This window comes from Leucoraja erinacea, chromosome 11 (assembly GCF_028641065.1).
Source record: "Leucoraja erinacea ecotype New England chromosome 11, Leri_hhj_1, whole genome shotgun sequence".
Taxonomy (NCBI): Eukaryota; Metazoa; Chordata; class Chondrichthyes; order Rajiformes; family Rajidae; genus Leucoraja; species Leucoraja erinaceus.
In genome coordinates this window covers 28,585,530-28,598,553 of record NC_073387.1, presented here as the reverse complement: position 1 = coordinate 28,598,553, position 13,024 = coordinate 28,585,530, and the positions used below count along the sequence as shown (strand labels likewise).

Here is a 13,024-nt window from a genome sequence, read left to right as displayed (position 1 = left end):
TGTTGTTCATCGAGACGATCGCCGAGTCTGCGCTTGGTTTCACCGATATATAGGAGTTCACACCTGGATCAGTGGATATTGTAGATGAGGTGGGAGGAGATGCAAGTGAACCTCTGCCTCGCCCGAAATGTCAGTTGGGGTCTTTGGATAGAGTATAGAGGGGAGGTATAGGGTCAGGTGTTGCATCTCTCGCTGTTGTAGGGGAAGGTACCCGGGGACGGGTTGGTTTGGGTGGGAAAGGACGAGTCGTTGACCAGGGAGTTGGGCCAATGGGCTGATAGATGAGTTTATTCTGCTTAACACCGGGGAAATGTCCGGGGAAATCTCCGCCCTGTCAGAGGTTTGCATTCCGACTCAAACTAATAATCCGACAGATCAGATGAGAAACAAGTGTTGCTCACAGTCTGAATACCTGGAAAATCATAAACAGGGAATCAGACCCACAACACCTGTACTATCCCAAGAAAACATCCTTTGGTCCACAATGCCCTACTAACCCTCTGGAAACACCCTTACCAGTCCAGCCCTGCCTGAAGTTGCCCCCCCCCTCCGCTGGCTGCAGGACGCTCCCCCCACCAGCCCTCGACAGCCCCCACTGAAGCTGTCCCCCTCCCTCGGCTGCAGGATGCCCCCCCTCCCCCCCCCCCCCCCCCCCCCCCCCCCCAACCAGCCCCCGCCTGAAGCCATCCCCCTCCCCTGGCTGCAGGATGTCTCCCCCCCCCCCCCCCCCCCACTGGCCTTGGCAGCGGCACGGGTAAGCTGGGGCAGGTGGAGGCAAATGTAGACCATGGCAGTGGTAGGCCATGGCAGCGCTTCCCCCTCTCCTGGCCGGCCCCCCGACTGCAGTACTCCCCCGTCTGCAGTACGCTCTTCCCCACCGGCCCCCGACAGCCATCACCTGAAGCCACGAGACCGACCACGACAGCGATAGGCAACGGCAAGGGTAGGCAACGGTAAGCTACAGCAGTGGTAGGCCACGGCAGCGGTTGGTCACGACTGCGCTGCCCCCTCTCCCCACAGCCCCCAACAGGCCCCGCCTGAAGCCGCTCCCCTCCCCCGGCTGCAGGACGCTCCACAACAAGAAAGGCTGGACTGAATTAATCTCATCTTTAACATTTAAATTGTTGTTTTATTTTAAGAGTTATTCACATTTTAAGCTTTAATAAATCCCTTTTCCACTTGGCCTGCCCGTCAGCTGCACCTGCGCAGTAATACCTGCGTGTTCTACGTCACAATGGGAACCCAATGGCCGGGAATGGCTACGCCGTCAAAGAGCTGCTAAGAATGGATGGGGGGAGAATGGCAAGGGGCGGAGTGGGGGGGGGGGGGGGATTTTAACAGAAGGTTTGTTCTAAAACTGTTGTAGCTGGTAGATAAACACAAAACGCTGGAATAACTCGGCGGGTCAGTCAGCATATCTGAAGAAAAGGAGTAGGTGATTAAATAAACTGGAGGTGAGAAGGCCAGAATTAATCGGACCGGCAACGGATAACCTCAGTTTTTTACATTCCTTTTTACATACATGGTCCTGTAGAACTGCAGTGAATAACATTTATATTAGTAATCTTGAACATATAAATCAATGAACCTAAATTATGTGTGTGTTCCTTGATTTATATCAGCCATGAGCATAATTTCAGACAAATTAAAGTTTGCAGGTGATGGTATAACATTTTATTGCTACTGAGATACTTATGTGAAATGTTCCGCAGAAACATGCTTGTGCTCTTCAAATAAACACGAAGTCTAAACTTTAGTGGATGCAGAGTTGAGTCATTTATTTCTTCAGTATAATTGCTCACACTGCATATGTGTGTATTGCTAATATGAAGAGCTTTTTAATGAAACGGTGCATTGTAACTGTTGCATTTTCTGGTATTTTTAATAAAGATTAATCTTTTGTAAATTATATTTTGTTTCTTTGCCCATATAGAAGCAAATAATTGTAGACCCATTGAACTTCAGTGAGGAGCGTTTTAGACCATCTCTGGAAGAACGACTCGAGAGCATCATTAGTGGAGCTGCACTAATGGCAGATTCTTCTTGTACTCGTGATGATCGACGTGAACGCATTGTGGCTGAGTGCAACGCAGTACGACAGGCTCTGCAGGATCTACTTTCTGAATATATGGGCAATGTAAGTCAAAGAAGGTTCATTTCAAGACTTCCCTGTTTTGACATTGAGGGTTTATACCAGTATTTTTTTCAAAAACATATAACTATATGAGGCCAGTAATCAAATCATTTCACAGTGCAGAGTCCAATTTAGAAATTATTGGTTTGAATTTGGGGTGGTAATGAGGGTAAAATTGTCAACATTGTTAAAACTAACAGCAGCGGCTGGACCAATATCAATTGAGTCATTTAGATAATACAAGTGTAGCATAATTTAATGATATTGAAGCTTACAGCAAGTTCCAACAAAACTAGTGCCCTCCATAATGTTTGGGACAAAGTCCCATCATTGATTTATTTTCCTCTATACTCCACAATTTGATATTTGGAATAGAAAAAATCACATGTGGTTAAAGTGCACATTGTCAGATTTTAATAAATGCCTTTTTTACACATTTTGGTTTCACCATGTAGAAATTACAGCAGTGTTTATACATAGCCCCCCCTCCCCCCCAATTTCAGGGCACCATAATGTTTGGGACACGGCAATGTCATATAAATGAAAGAATAAGGTAGACGAATATGCTGGAGAAACTCAGCGGGTGAGGCAGCATCTATGGAGCAAAGTCTGAAGAAGGGTCTCGACCCGAAACGTCACCTATCCCTTAGCTCCATAGATGCTACCTCACCCGCTGAGTTTCTACTGCGTTTATGTCTACCTTCAATTTTACCAGCATCTGCAGTTCTTTCTAAAACTGTAAATGAAAGTAGTTATGTTTAGTATTTTGTTGCATTTCCTTTGCATGAAATGCCTGCTTGAAGTCTGCGATTCATGGACTTCACCAGTTGCTGGGTGTCTTCTTGGATGATGCTCTGCCAGGCCTGTATTGCAGACACCTCTAGCTTGTGCTTATTTTGGGAGCATGTCCCCTTCAATTTTCTCTTCAGCATAAAAAAGGCATGCTCAATTAGATTCAGATTGGGTGATTAACTTGGCTACTCAAGAATTGACATTTTTTTAGCTTTGAAAAAATCCTTTGTTGCTTAAGCAATATGGGATCATTGTCTTGCTGTAGAATGAACTGCCGACCAATGAGTTTTAGAAACATAGAAATTAGGTGCAGGAGTAGGCCATTCGGCCCTTCGAGCCTGCACCGCCATTCAATATGATCACGGCTGATCATCCAACTCAGTATCCCGTACCTGCCTTCTCTCCATACCCTCTGAACCCCTTAGCCACAAGGGCCACATCTAACTCCCTCTTAAATATAGCCAATGAACTGGCCTTAACTACCCTCAGTAGCAGAGAGTTCCAGAGATTCACCACTCTCTGTGTGAAAAAAGTTTTTCTCATCTCGGTTTTAAAGGATTTCCTCCTTACCCTTAAGCTGTGACCCCTTGTCCTGGACTTTCCCAACATCGGGAACAACCTTCCTGCATCTAGCCTGTCCAACCCCTTAAAAATTTTGTAAGTTTCTATAAGATCCCCTCTCAATCTCCTAAATTCTAGAGAGTATAAACCAAGTCTATCCAGTTTTTCTTCATAAGACAGTCCTGACATCCCAGGAATCAGTCTGGCGAACCTTCTCTGCACTCCCTCTATGGCAATAATGTCCTTCCTCAGATTTGGAGACCAAAACTGTACGCAATACTCTAGGTGTGGTCTCACCAAGACCCTGTACAACTGCAGTAGAACCTCCCTGCTCCTATACTCAAATCCTTTTGCTATGAAAGCTAACATACCATTCACTTTCTTCACTGCCTCCTGCACCTGCATGCCTACTTTCAATGACTGGTGTACCATGACACCCAGGTCTCGCTGCATCTCTCCTTTTCCTAATCGGCCACCATTTAGATAATAGCCTGCTTTCCTGTTTTTGCCACCAAAATGGATAACCTCACATTTATCCACATTATACTGCATCTGCCAAACATTTGCCCACTCACCCAGCCTATCCAAGTCATCTTGCAGTCTCCTAGCATCCTCCTCACAGCTAACACTGCCCCTCAGCTGTCATCTGCAAACTTGGAGATATTGCCTTCAATTCCCTCATCCAGATCATTAATATATATTGTAAATAGCTGGGGTCCCAGCACTGAGCCTTGCGGTACCCCACTAGTCACTGCCCACCATTGTGAAAAGGACCCGTTTACTCCTACTCTTTGCTTCCTGTTTGCCAGCCAGTTCTTTATCCACATCAATACTGAACCCCCAATGCCATGTGTTTTAAGTTTGTATACTAATCTCTTATGTGGGATCTTGTTGAAAGTCTTCTGGAAGTCCATATACACCACATCCACTGGTTCTCCCCTATCCACGCTACTAGTTACATCGTCAAAAAATTCTATAAGATTCGTCAGACATGATGTACCTTTCGCAAATCCATGCTGACTTTGTCCAATGATTTCACCACTTTCCAAATGTGCTGCTATCCCATCTTTAATAACAGGCATTTGTTTGAACTTGAGCAGATAGGATGTGTATACACTTCAGAATTCATTATGCTACTACCATCAGCAGTTGTATCATCAATGAAGATAAGTGAGCCAGTACCTTCAGCAGCCATACATGTCCAGGCCATAACACCCCCACCACCGTGTGTCACACATGAGGTCGTATGCTTTGGTTCTTGGGCAGTTCCTTCTCTCCTCCATAGTTTGCTCTAGCCATCACGCTGATATGTTAATCTTCGTCTCATCTGTCCACAAGCCCTTTTTCCAGAACTATGATTGCTCTTTGAAGTACTTCTTGGCAATCTGTAACCTGGCCATCCTATTTTTACGGCTAATCGGTAGTTTGCATCTTGCAGTGTGGCCTCTGTATTTCTGTTCATGAAGTCTTCTGTGGACAGTGGTCATTGACAAATCCACACCTGACTCCTGAAGAGTGTTTCTGATCTGTCGGACAGGTATTTGGGGATTTTTCTTTATTTTCGAGAGAATTCTTCTGTCATCAGCTGTGGAGGTCTTCCTTGGCCTGCCAGTCCCTTTGTGATTAGTAAGCTCACCAGTGCTTTCTTTCTACTTAATGATATTCCAAACAGTTGAATTTGGGAAGCCTAAGGTTTGGCTGATGTCTCTATAACAGTTTTATTCTTGTTTCTCGGTCTCATTATGGCTTATTTGACTTTCATTGGCACAACATTGGTCCTCGTGTTGATAAACAGCAATAAAAGTTTCCAATGGTGATGAAAAGACTGGTGGAAAGACTAGGTGCTGAGAGCTCTCTTATACCTGCATTAAGGAAGCATTTAAACACAACTGAGCAATTACAAACACCTGTGAAGCCATGTGTCCCAAACATTATGGTGCCCTGAAATGGGGGGAAATATATATAAACACAGCTGTAATTGCTACATGGTCAAACCAAAATGTATAAAAAATACCATTAAATAAAATCTGGCAATGTGCACTTTAACCATATGTGAATTTTTTCTGTTACAAATCTCAAATTGTGGAGTACAGAAGCAAATAATTAATTATGTGGCTTTGTCTCAAACATTTTGGAGGGCACATTGTGTGTACACAGTTGAAAGTGTAATTTGTACATATTGTCCTTGGTAAATTCCTGCTCCTCCACACGATGAGGTGTTGATCTTTTGTGAGCCAGGCAACAAAGAATTAGTGAAGTTCAACAGTATTAAGGGCCTGTCCCACCAGCATGCGATTGCATGCATCTAGCGCGGCCAAACGTGGTCGCTTGAGGCGTACGGCCTCGCGGGGCAGGTCCCACTTCGATTGGCGGAGGCTTATGGAGTTGTGCGGGGCTGGTCCCGACATCGCGCGGGGCTCCATAAATCTTGCACTGTCTGAAAATCCTGCGCGCCAACGACCTGTTGGTCTGCAGGCGCATTGAGTACACAGCGTCTCGCGGACGTATGCAGCGTCTTGACGTTGTATGCAGCGTCTTGATGGCGTACGCCTAGTGCGTGGTGTTCTGCGATTATGTCATAGCCGGGCGTGCCGTTGCGTGATGACGTCACCGCCCGCCGCCGTGAGAAGTCCAAATTCAGCCTGCCTGCCTCCTGCCCAGCTGATTGGTGCGTATGATGCCGGGACCAGCCCCGCACAACTCCATACGCCTCCGCGGTTCGAATTGGGACTGGCCCCGCGCGGCCGTACGCCTCAGGCGACCACGTTTGGTCGCGCTAGACGCATGCAAACGCATGCTGGTGGGGCAGGCCCTTTACGCTGTTTAAAAATTAGTAAACTTTTTGCCATTTGACGGCACTGGGCCTGTACTCACTGGAGTTTAGAAGCATGAGGAGGGACCTCATTGAAACTTATCGTATTGTGAAAGGCCTCGAGGACCATGGACTCAGGAAAAAAAGGGCAGGTGAGAATTTTGAAAGGAGATGATGAATTTCTAATCAGTGAATCTAGAATTCAGAGCCACAGAAGGCTGTGGAGGCGCAGTCAATGGATATTTTTAAGGCAGAGATTGACAGATTCTTGATTTGTAAGGGTATGAGAGGTTGTGTAAGGGTGTGAGAGGCTGTGTGGAGAAGATAGGAGAATGGGGATTGAGAGGGAAAGATAGATCAGCCATAATTGAATGGTGGAGTGGCCTTGTTGTGCTGAATGGCCTAATTTTGCACGTTGAACTTATGAAACTTCTAACATTTTTGAATGTGTAACTGAATTTTTAATTGCTTGTGCTGTGATTTTCCTGCTGAACAACCTTCCTGGGAAAAAGACAGCTTTCGGTAATTTAATTCACCAACTTTTTGGATGGCAACCTGCATCTGAAAAGAAGAAATTTGTGCTCCAACTGTCTTAAAGCTGAATGTTTAGTCCCATGGCCATTGACTGGAATATCTGTGCCGTTATCGGACATGCAGATCTGATATATTTTCCTTTTGGTAACTGATGTAAAACACCAGCCGAGTTCAAAAAAAACCCAATTCTAATGTTATAATAGTTATGTTACTTTATCTCCACATGCAAATTTATACCAATATTAATAATGCTAATAGATTGGTGTTGTTTTGTATGATTTAGCTGTTTATTGAGATTTGGGCTAATCCTGCAGGTTTCAAATATTTATAGCAATTTACCTGGCAAAGACATGAGGTTGAACACATACAGCACATGGATGACTGTTTTGCATAAGCTAGACCTAAAAGGGGCAGTTTGAAGTGGTTGTGGAATATGCACACTGAGGTTTCCAATTATATTATTGCAGTCACCCTCCCTAGTCTGATGAAGTTCTTAAAAAATTGCAGTAGTAAGTTTGAAAAACAGAGGGCTCGCTTCTAAGGCATTCTTCGGTTGCACTCTCTTACATATTTCTTTCTCCCAAAAGCAGAAAATAATGATGGCCCTTGGTTTCGAACACAATATTGAATGAAAATTTTAAATCATAATATGCTATGAAGGATTCAGCAGGTCAAAAGTAACTCATAAAACTGCAAAAAAAAAGTGTGAAAAGGATGGTTGAGATAAAGAGAATATCTACCTCTGAGGTGATTCCACCATCTTATTAATAAAGGGAGTTAGAGGCTAAAGCAAAATGACAATATTAGCTATGAAAATGTAGGTTAAAACCATTCTTCAGATCTGAAACCTAAAGGAAAATAATGGAAATTCCCAGCAGATCATGCGATATATGTAGAGAGAGAAAAAAATGTTAATATTGCAAGTGCATAACATAGCGTTAGCAATTCTGCCATAAACCGAATTGGATATGAAATCCTGGAAATTGTGACATGCTATTCCTTGAGGTATGATGGAACAGTACTGGAGTCTGCAGACATCCATGTGGGAGTAGGATGGAGAACCAATGCAGCAGTAAGGAGTCTCAGCATCCCTGCAGTCTTTTTTCTTGGTGTGATCAATGCCAGAACTTATTTTTCTTTACAGTCTTGTAATATGCATTAAAATTGTTGAGCTGAAATTTAATTGTATCAGGGACGTGCGGTCAGGGGAGGCAGAGCCTCACCTGTGATACTCCCAATGAAAATAGCTGTTAAGAAAAGTAAAGAAAAATAATAATAAAATAAAAGAAATATAAAGATTTTTCCACTGATCTGTGCTATAAATGTAATTTCTATATGAATTAATCATTTTTTTATAGTCAAAATCACAAAATTTTCGCAGCTCCGCTGCAAATACAGGGAGAAATGAGAGGTGAGGCAGCGACGAGCTGAGCCTCCCCTCTGATTGTGCAACCCCTTAGAAACTGCAAGGAGTGTGGGCAATAAGCGTATGCCTGTTACTATCTCTATGTATGTCACCAAAGTAATGAGTGTAAGCCCCTTCGTTACATGTCATTACCTTCCATAGTCCAGGTAACGTATTTCACATGTAAAGATATTAAGTTTGTGCCCGCTGGTCTCACATAAAACTGCCGTGGAAAAGCTCCAGGGGAGGCAACGATCACATCTGTCTAACAAGGGGGCGTGTCTTGAGCCTAGTGTAGGAAGAGTGAGCGTCAATTACGTAGGATAACGTAATTGACGCTGCCTTGCTCTCCCTCCACGTTACCTAGCTTCAGCATCGACGGCGCTGACTTTCCAGCTGTGGGTGGCGCTGATTGGTAAGTTGATTCCAAAGATACTCCTCTAGTATCTTTGGTTGATTTGTTGATTTGTAGCGACCGATTCGGAGGCTCCCAATTGGGCCCCACACTGGAGTAATCTACTCTGGACTCGGGACCCCGGCATCCATTCCCGCTGCCGGTCCTCTCCCTCTCTTCTCTCATTCCCTTCCCTCCCTCCCTTCCCTTCTTCCCTCCCTCCATTCTCTCCTTCCCTCCCTCCTTCCTGTCTCTCTTTTCCCTTCTCTCCTTCCCTCCCTCCTTCCTGTCTCTCTTTTCCCTTCTCTCCTTCCCTCCCTTCTTTCTCTACTTCCCTCCCTTCTTTCTCTACTTCCCTCCCTTCTTTCTCTACTTCCCTCCCTTCCTCCCTTATCTCCTTTCTTCCCAGACACACACATCACGCGCACACACACACACACACACGCACGCACACGCACACACGCACACACCTACGTTAGGGTCCTGTCCCACTTATCTGTCCTTGTCACGCAAATTAGGTGACCTCATCGTCACATTGAAGCGCACGGGCATCGTGTGGCCACGCGGGGCCGGTCCCACTGAGAAGCGCGGAGAGGTATGGAGTTGTGCGCGGCATCGCACGGCGCTACGAAATATTGTACCGAACAAAATCTTTGCGCGCCATCGGCCTGACGGCCAAAGTGGGACAGGCCCAAGACCCTGGCGCGATGCAACGTCTCACCTCCAACAGTAGCAGAAGCAGGCAAACGATCGTCGGACTCAGCCTGGGGCTCACGGCCGTTGAGGATCTGATCCGCCCCCACTTCTACTCCCAGACTGAAGAAGGGTCTCGACCCGAAACATCACCCATTGCTTCTCTCCAGAGATGCTGCCGGTCCCGCTGAGTTACTCCTGCATTTTGTGTCCATCTTCAAATGACGTCACGCGCTCCAGACGACTATGCGGGACTGTCGTGCCTCAACGCGACCACGAGGTCGCGTAATTAGCATGCCAAGGACACGTAAGTGGGACGGGCTTAAGTTAGGATGGGGTAGAAGCCAGTGCCTCCCCAGCTATTGACCTCACCGCACGTTACTGAATTGTATAGATTCAATTGATTATAAAACATGTTATTACAAAGAAATCCAGCGCCACTTAATATCGCTTCAGTAAATTTTGCTGATTGATTACAAATGAATCAGAAATAACTCATTTAAACTTGCTTTGAGACATTTATTGGAAATCTATTGATGAACATCCATCGATAGTCACACAACTAACAAGTGAGATTGCTGAAGTAATACTATTAATCCTTTTTCTACATATATAACATGTGTCAACATAAATACCTCCAAGCCATATGTGATTTTCATTTATTTTTTAATAGTAATTAGGAATTAAATTAATTCAACAGAAATGTAATTATAACAAGGTAATGTTCAGGCTTGTGCTTTGTTCTATTTTGAGATGGTACAAGTTATCAACAATCTAGAAAGTGGGAGTTCAAACTATTGATGCATTAAGGAAAAGTGGAAATTGCATGCGTTTCCAGCTTTTTTTCTAAATTGCCACTCCACATGAAGCTTATTGTAAAATTTGGTACAATGGATTTGAATAATTGCTCTGATGCAATTTGCAACTATCGTTGCAGTCTTGTATATGTTGCTAGATTCAAATTAGGAGTTTGATTCCGAATTGTAGAGCACTACTTTAATCTAAATCTTTTTGCTTTCAATGTAGTTGTGGCCAGACTCAGAACTTCAGTCTTCAATTATACCAGAGCAATAAAAATACACAGTTTGCCCATTGTACTTGTAAAACCAAAACGGTTGTTCATGAGCCTAGAGTTTATTATCCATTGTACGTTGAAATCGCTTAACTGGCTTTGTTCAAGATTTTTAGATGGAAGTGACATAAAGATAAATATGCAAACTACAATGAGGCATGTTATGCTATTTTTTTTAAATCAATCTTGGATTTTCTGCCTAAACTGTAAATTTACTGATCCAGATAGTTCCCAGGTGGTGACAAGATTCCAGTTTTGAGGACTGTTTGTAAATCAGATATGAATAAAACCAGTGTTTGGGGGAGGATCACACTAAATAGCTGCAATGGGAAAGCAACGGCCAGCCAACCTCACTGACTCTGCACAGCTTGACTCGGCCCCTGAATGTTGTTGCTCAGGGTGGGAGAGGATGAATATCATCAGGAGAGTGCTCTGGAAGTGACCTGTTCCTACATGGCAGATGATGCCTGCTGCCCTATAGCAGCCAGATAATCCATCCCGCCGGTTTCCAAACATTTGTTCGTATCTACCAGGTGTCTATAATTTAGGCATTGTAACCCAGGGAGGACCTGTACGTTACTGGTACAAGGTACCATAGTTGTCAATTAGTTAGTGAGGAAGTGGGACTGCTTGGTACCTGGTGGCATGTAAAAAGAGAATTTAAAAGCAGTCCTGGGTATGTTTTTGTCTTGAATTCTATTTTGGGTATTTTTTTGATTTCCCATTTTAACCTTATGGCTGTTATACCTCCTGGAATTTGCTGTTATTAAACTTGTAATTGCAGAAATTCACCATGTGTTTTATTTAGATTGTTATCTATCCTTGACGAAGAATAGTTTGAAGAACCGGACTGGTCAAAAATTTAATAAAAATTAGGCTTGACAGGGAACACTGTCATTAACCTGATATACATTTTTGCTTTTGTGGTTAAAATGCGAAATAATTGTCGGCTTTGCTTGCCTAGGACGAAGTAAATCTGCAAATAGATTGTAGTATACTTAAGGTACGATCTTGCCGGTAATGGTTGAAGTTACATAGAAACATAGAAAATAGGTGCAGGAGTAGGCCATTTGGCCCATCGAGACTTTCAATATGATCATGGCTGACATCCAACTCAGTATCCTGTACCTGCTTTCTCTCCATATCCCCTGATCCCTTTAGCCACAAGGGCCACATCTAACTCCCTCTTAAATATAGCCAATGAACTGGCCTCAACTACATTCTGTGGCAGAGAATTCCAGAGATTCACCACTCTCTGTGTAAAAAATGTTTTTCTCATCTCAATCCTAAAAGATTTCCCCTTTATCCTTAAACTGTGACCCCTTGTTCTGGACTTCCCCAACATCGGGAACAATCTTCCTGCATCTAGCCTGTCCAACCCCTTAAGAATTTTGTGAGTTTCTATAAGATCCCCCCTCAATCTTCTAAATTCTAGCGAGTACAAGCCGAGTCTATCCAGTCTTTCTTCATATGAAAGTCCTGACATCCCAGGAATCAGTCTGGTGAACCTTCTCTGTACACCCTCTATGGCAAGAATGTCCTTCCTCAGATTAGGAGACCAAAACTGTATGCAATACTCCAGGTGTGGTCTCACCAAGACCCTGTACAACTGCAGTAGAACCTCCCTGCTCCTATACTCAAATCCTTTTGCTATGAATGCTAACATACAATGACTGGTGTACCATGACACCCAGGTCTTGTTGCATCTCCCCTTTTCCTAATCGGTCACCATTCAGGTAATAGTCTACTTTCCTGTTTTTGCCACCAAAATGGATAACCTCACATTTATCCACATTATACTGCATCTGCCATGCATTTGCCCACTCACCCAGCCTATCCAAGTCATCTTGCAGCCTCCTAACATCCTCCTCACAGCTAACATTGCCCCCCAGCTTCGTGTCATCCGCAAACTTGGAGATGTTGCATTCAATTCCCTCGTCCAAATCATTAATATATATTGTAAATAGCTGGGGTCCCAGCACTGAGCCTTGCGGTACCCCACTAGTCACTGCCTGCCATTCTGAAAAGGACCCGTTAACTCCTACTCTTTGCTTCCTGTCTGCCAGCCGGTTCTCTATCCACATCAATACGGAACCCCAAATACCGTGTGCTTTAAGTTTGTATACTAATCTCTTATGTGGGACCTTGTCGAAAGCCTTCTGAAAGTCCAGATATAACACATCCACTGGTTCTCCCTTATCCACTCTAACATAATTTGAAGATAATGAAAATCTTATTTCTATGCTGTTTATTGATTATTGCTTTAGTTGAAAGCCATAATGCTGTGAGATTTGATTTCTAGGTAAAAGTTACATTCAACATAAATAATTCAACACAATACTGTTAGATCGAGAATTTAATGATTTTTATCTTTATTGCAATGAATGTGTAGCAATATATGATAGTGTTAATGTGCTGCCCTTGTAAGTTGTGGATTTCCAGCGTCATCAGTAGCCTGCTGCACTATATCCTGTAGCTGTAGTAATGATTGGGTGGCCTACGAAGGACATCTATTGGACCTCTGCCTGGAAAACGTTACTATCTCCACACGACTATTTCAAGGGCATGGATGAGTGCATTAGTAGCTTCTGGAGACAAATTATGTTTTATAGAGGAAAAAGCCCCAT

At 43.9% G+C, this 13,024-nt stretch overlaps 1 protein-coding gene across 1 annotated transcript in view; it reads left to right on the top strand.

Moving 5' to 3' along the window:
• The window catches only part of LOC129701620 (catenin alpha-1), a 110,304-nt gene that overhangs the window by 32,685 nt on the left and 64,595 nt on the right, over nt 1-13,024 (top strand). The window contains exon 7 of the mRNA XM_055642932.1: nt 1,934-2,137. Within this exon, the coding sequence (XP_055498907.1) occupies nt 1,934-2,137 (204 nt within the window). The remainder of the gene's footprint in view (nt 1-1,933; nt 2,138-13,024) is intronic.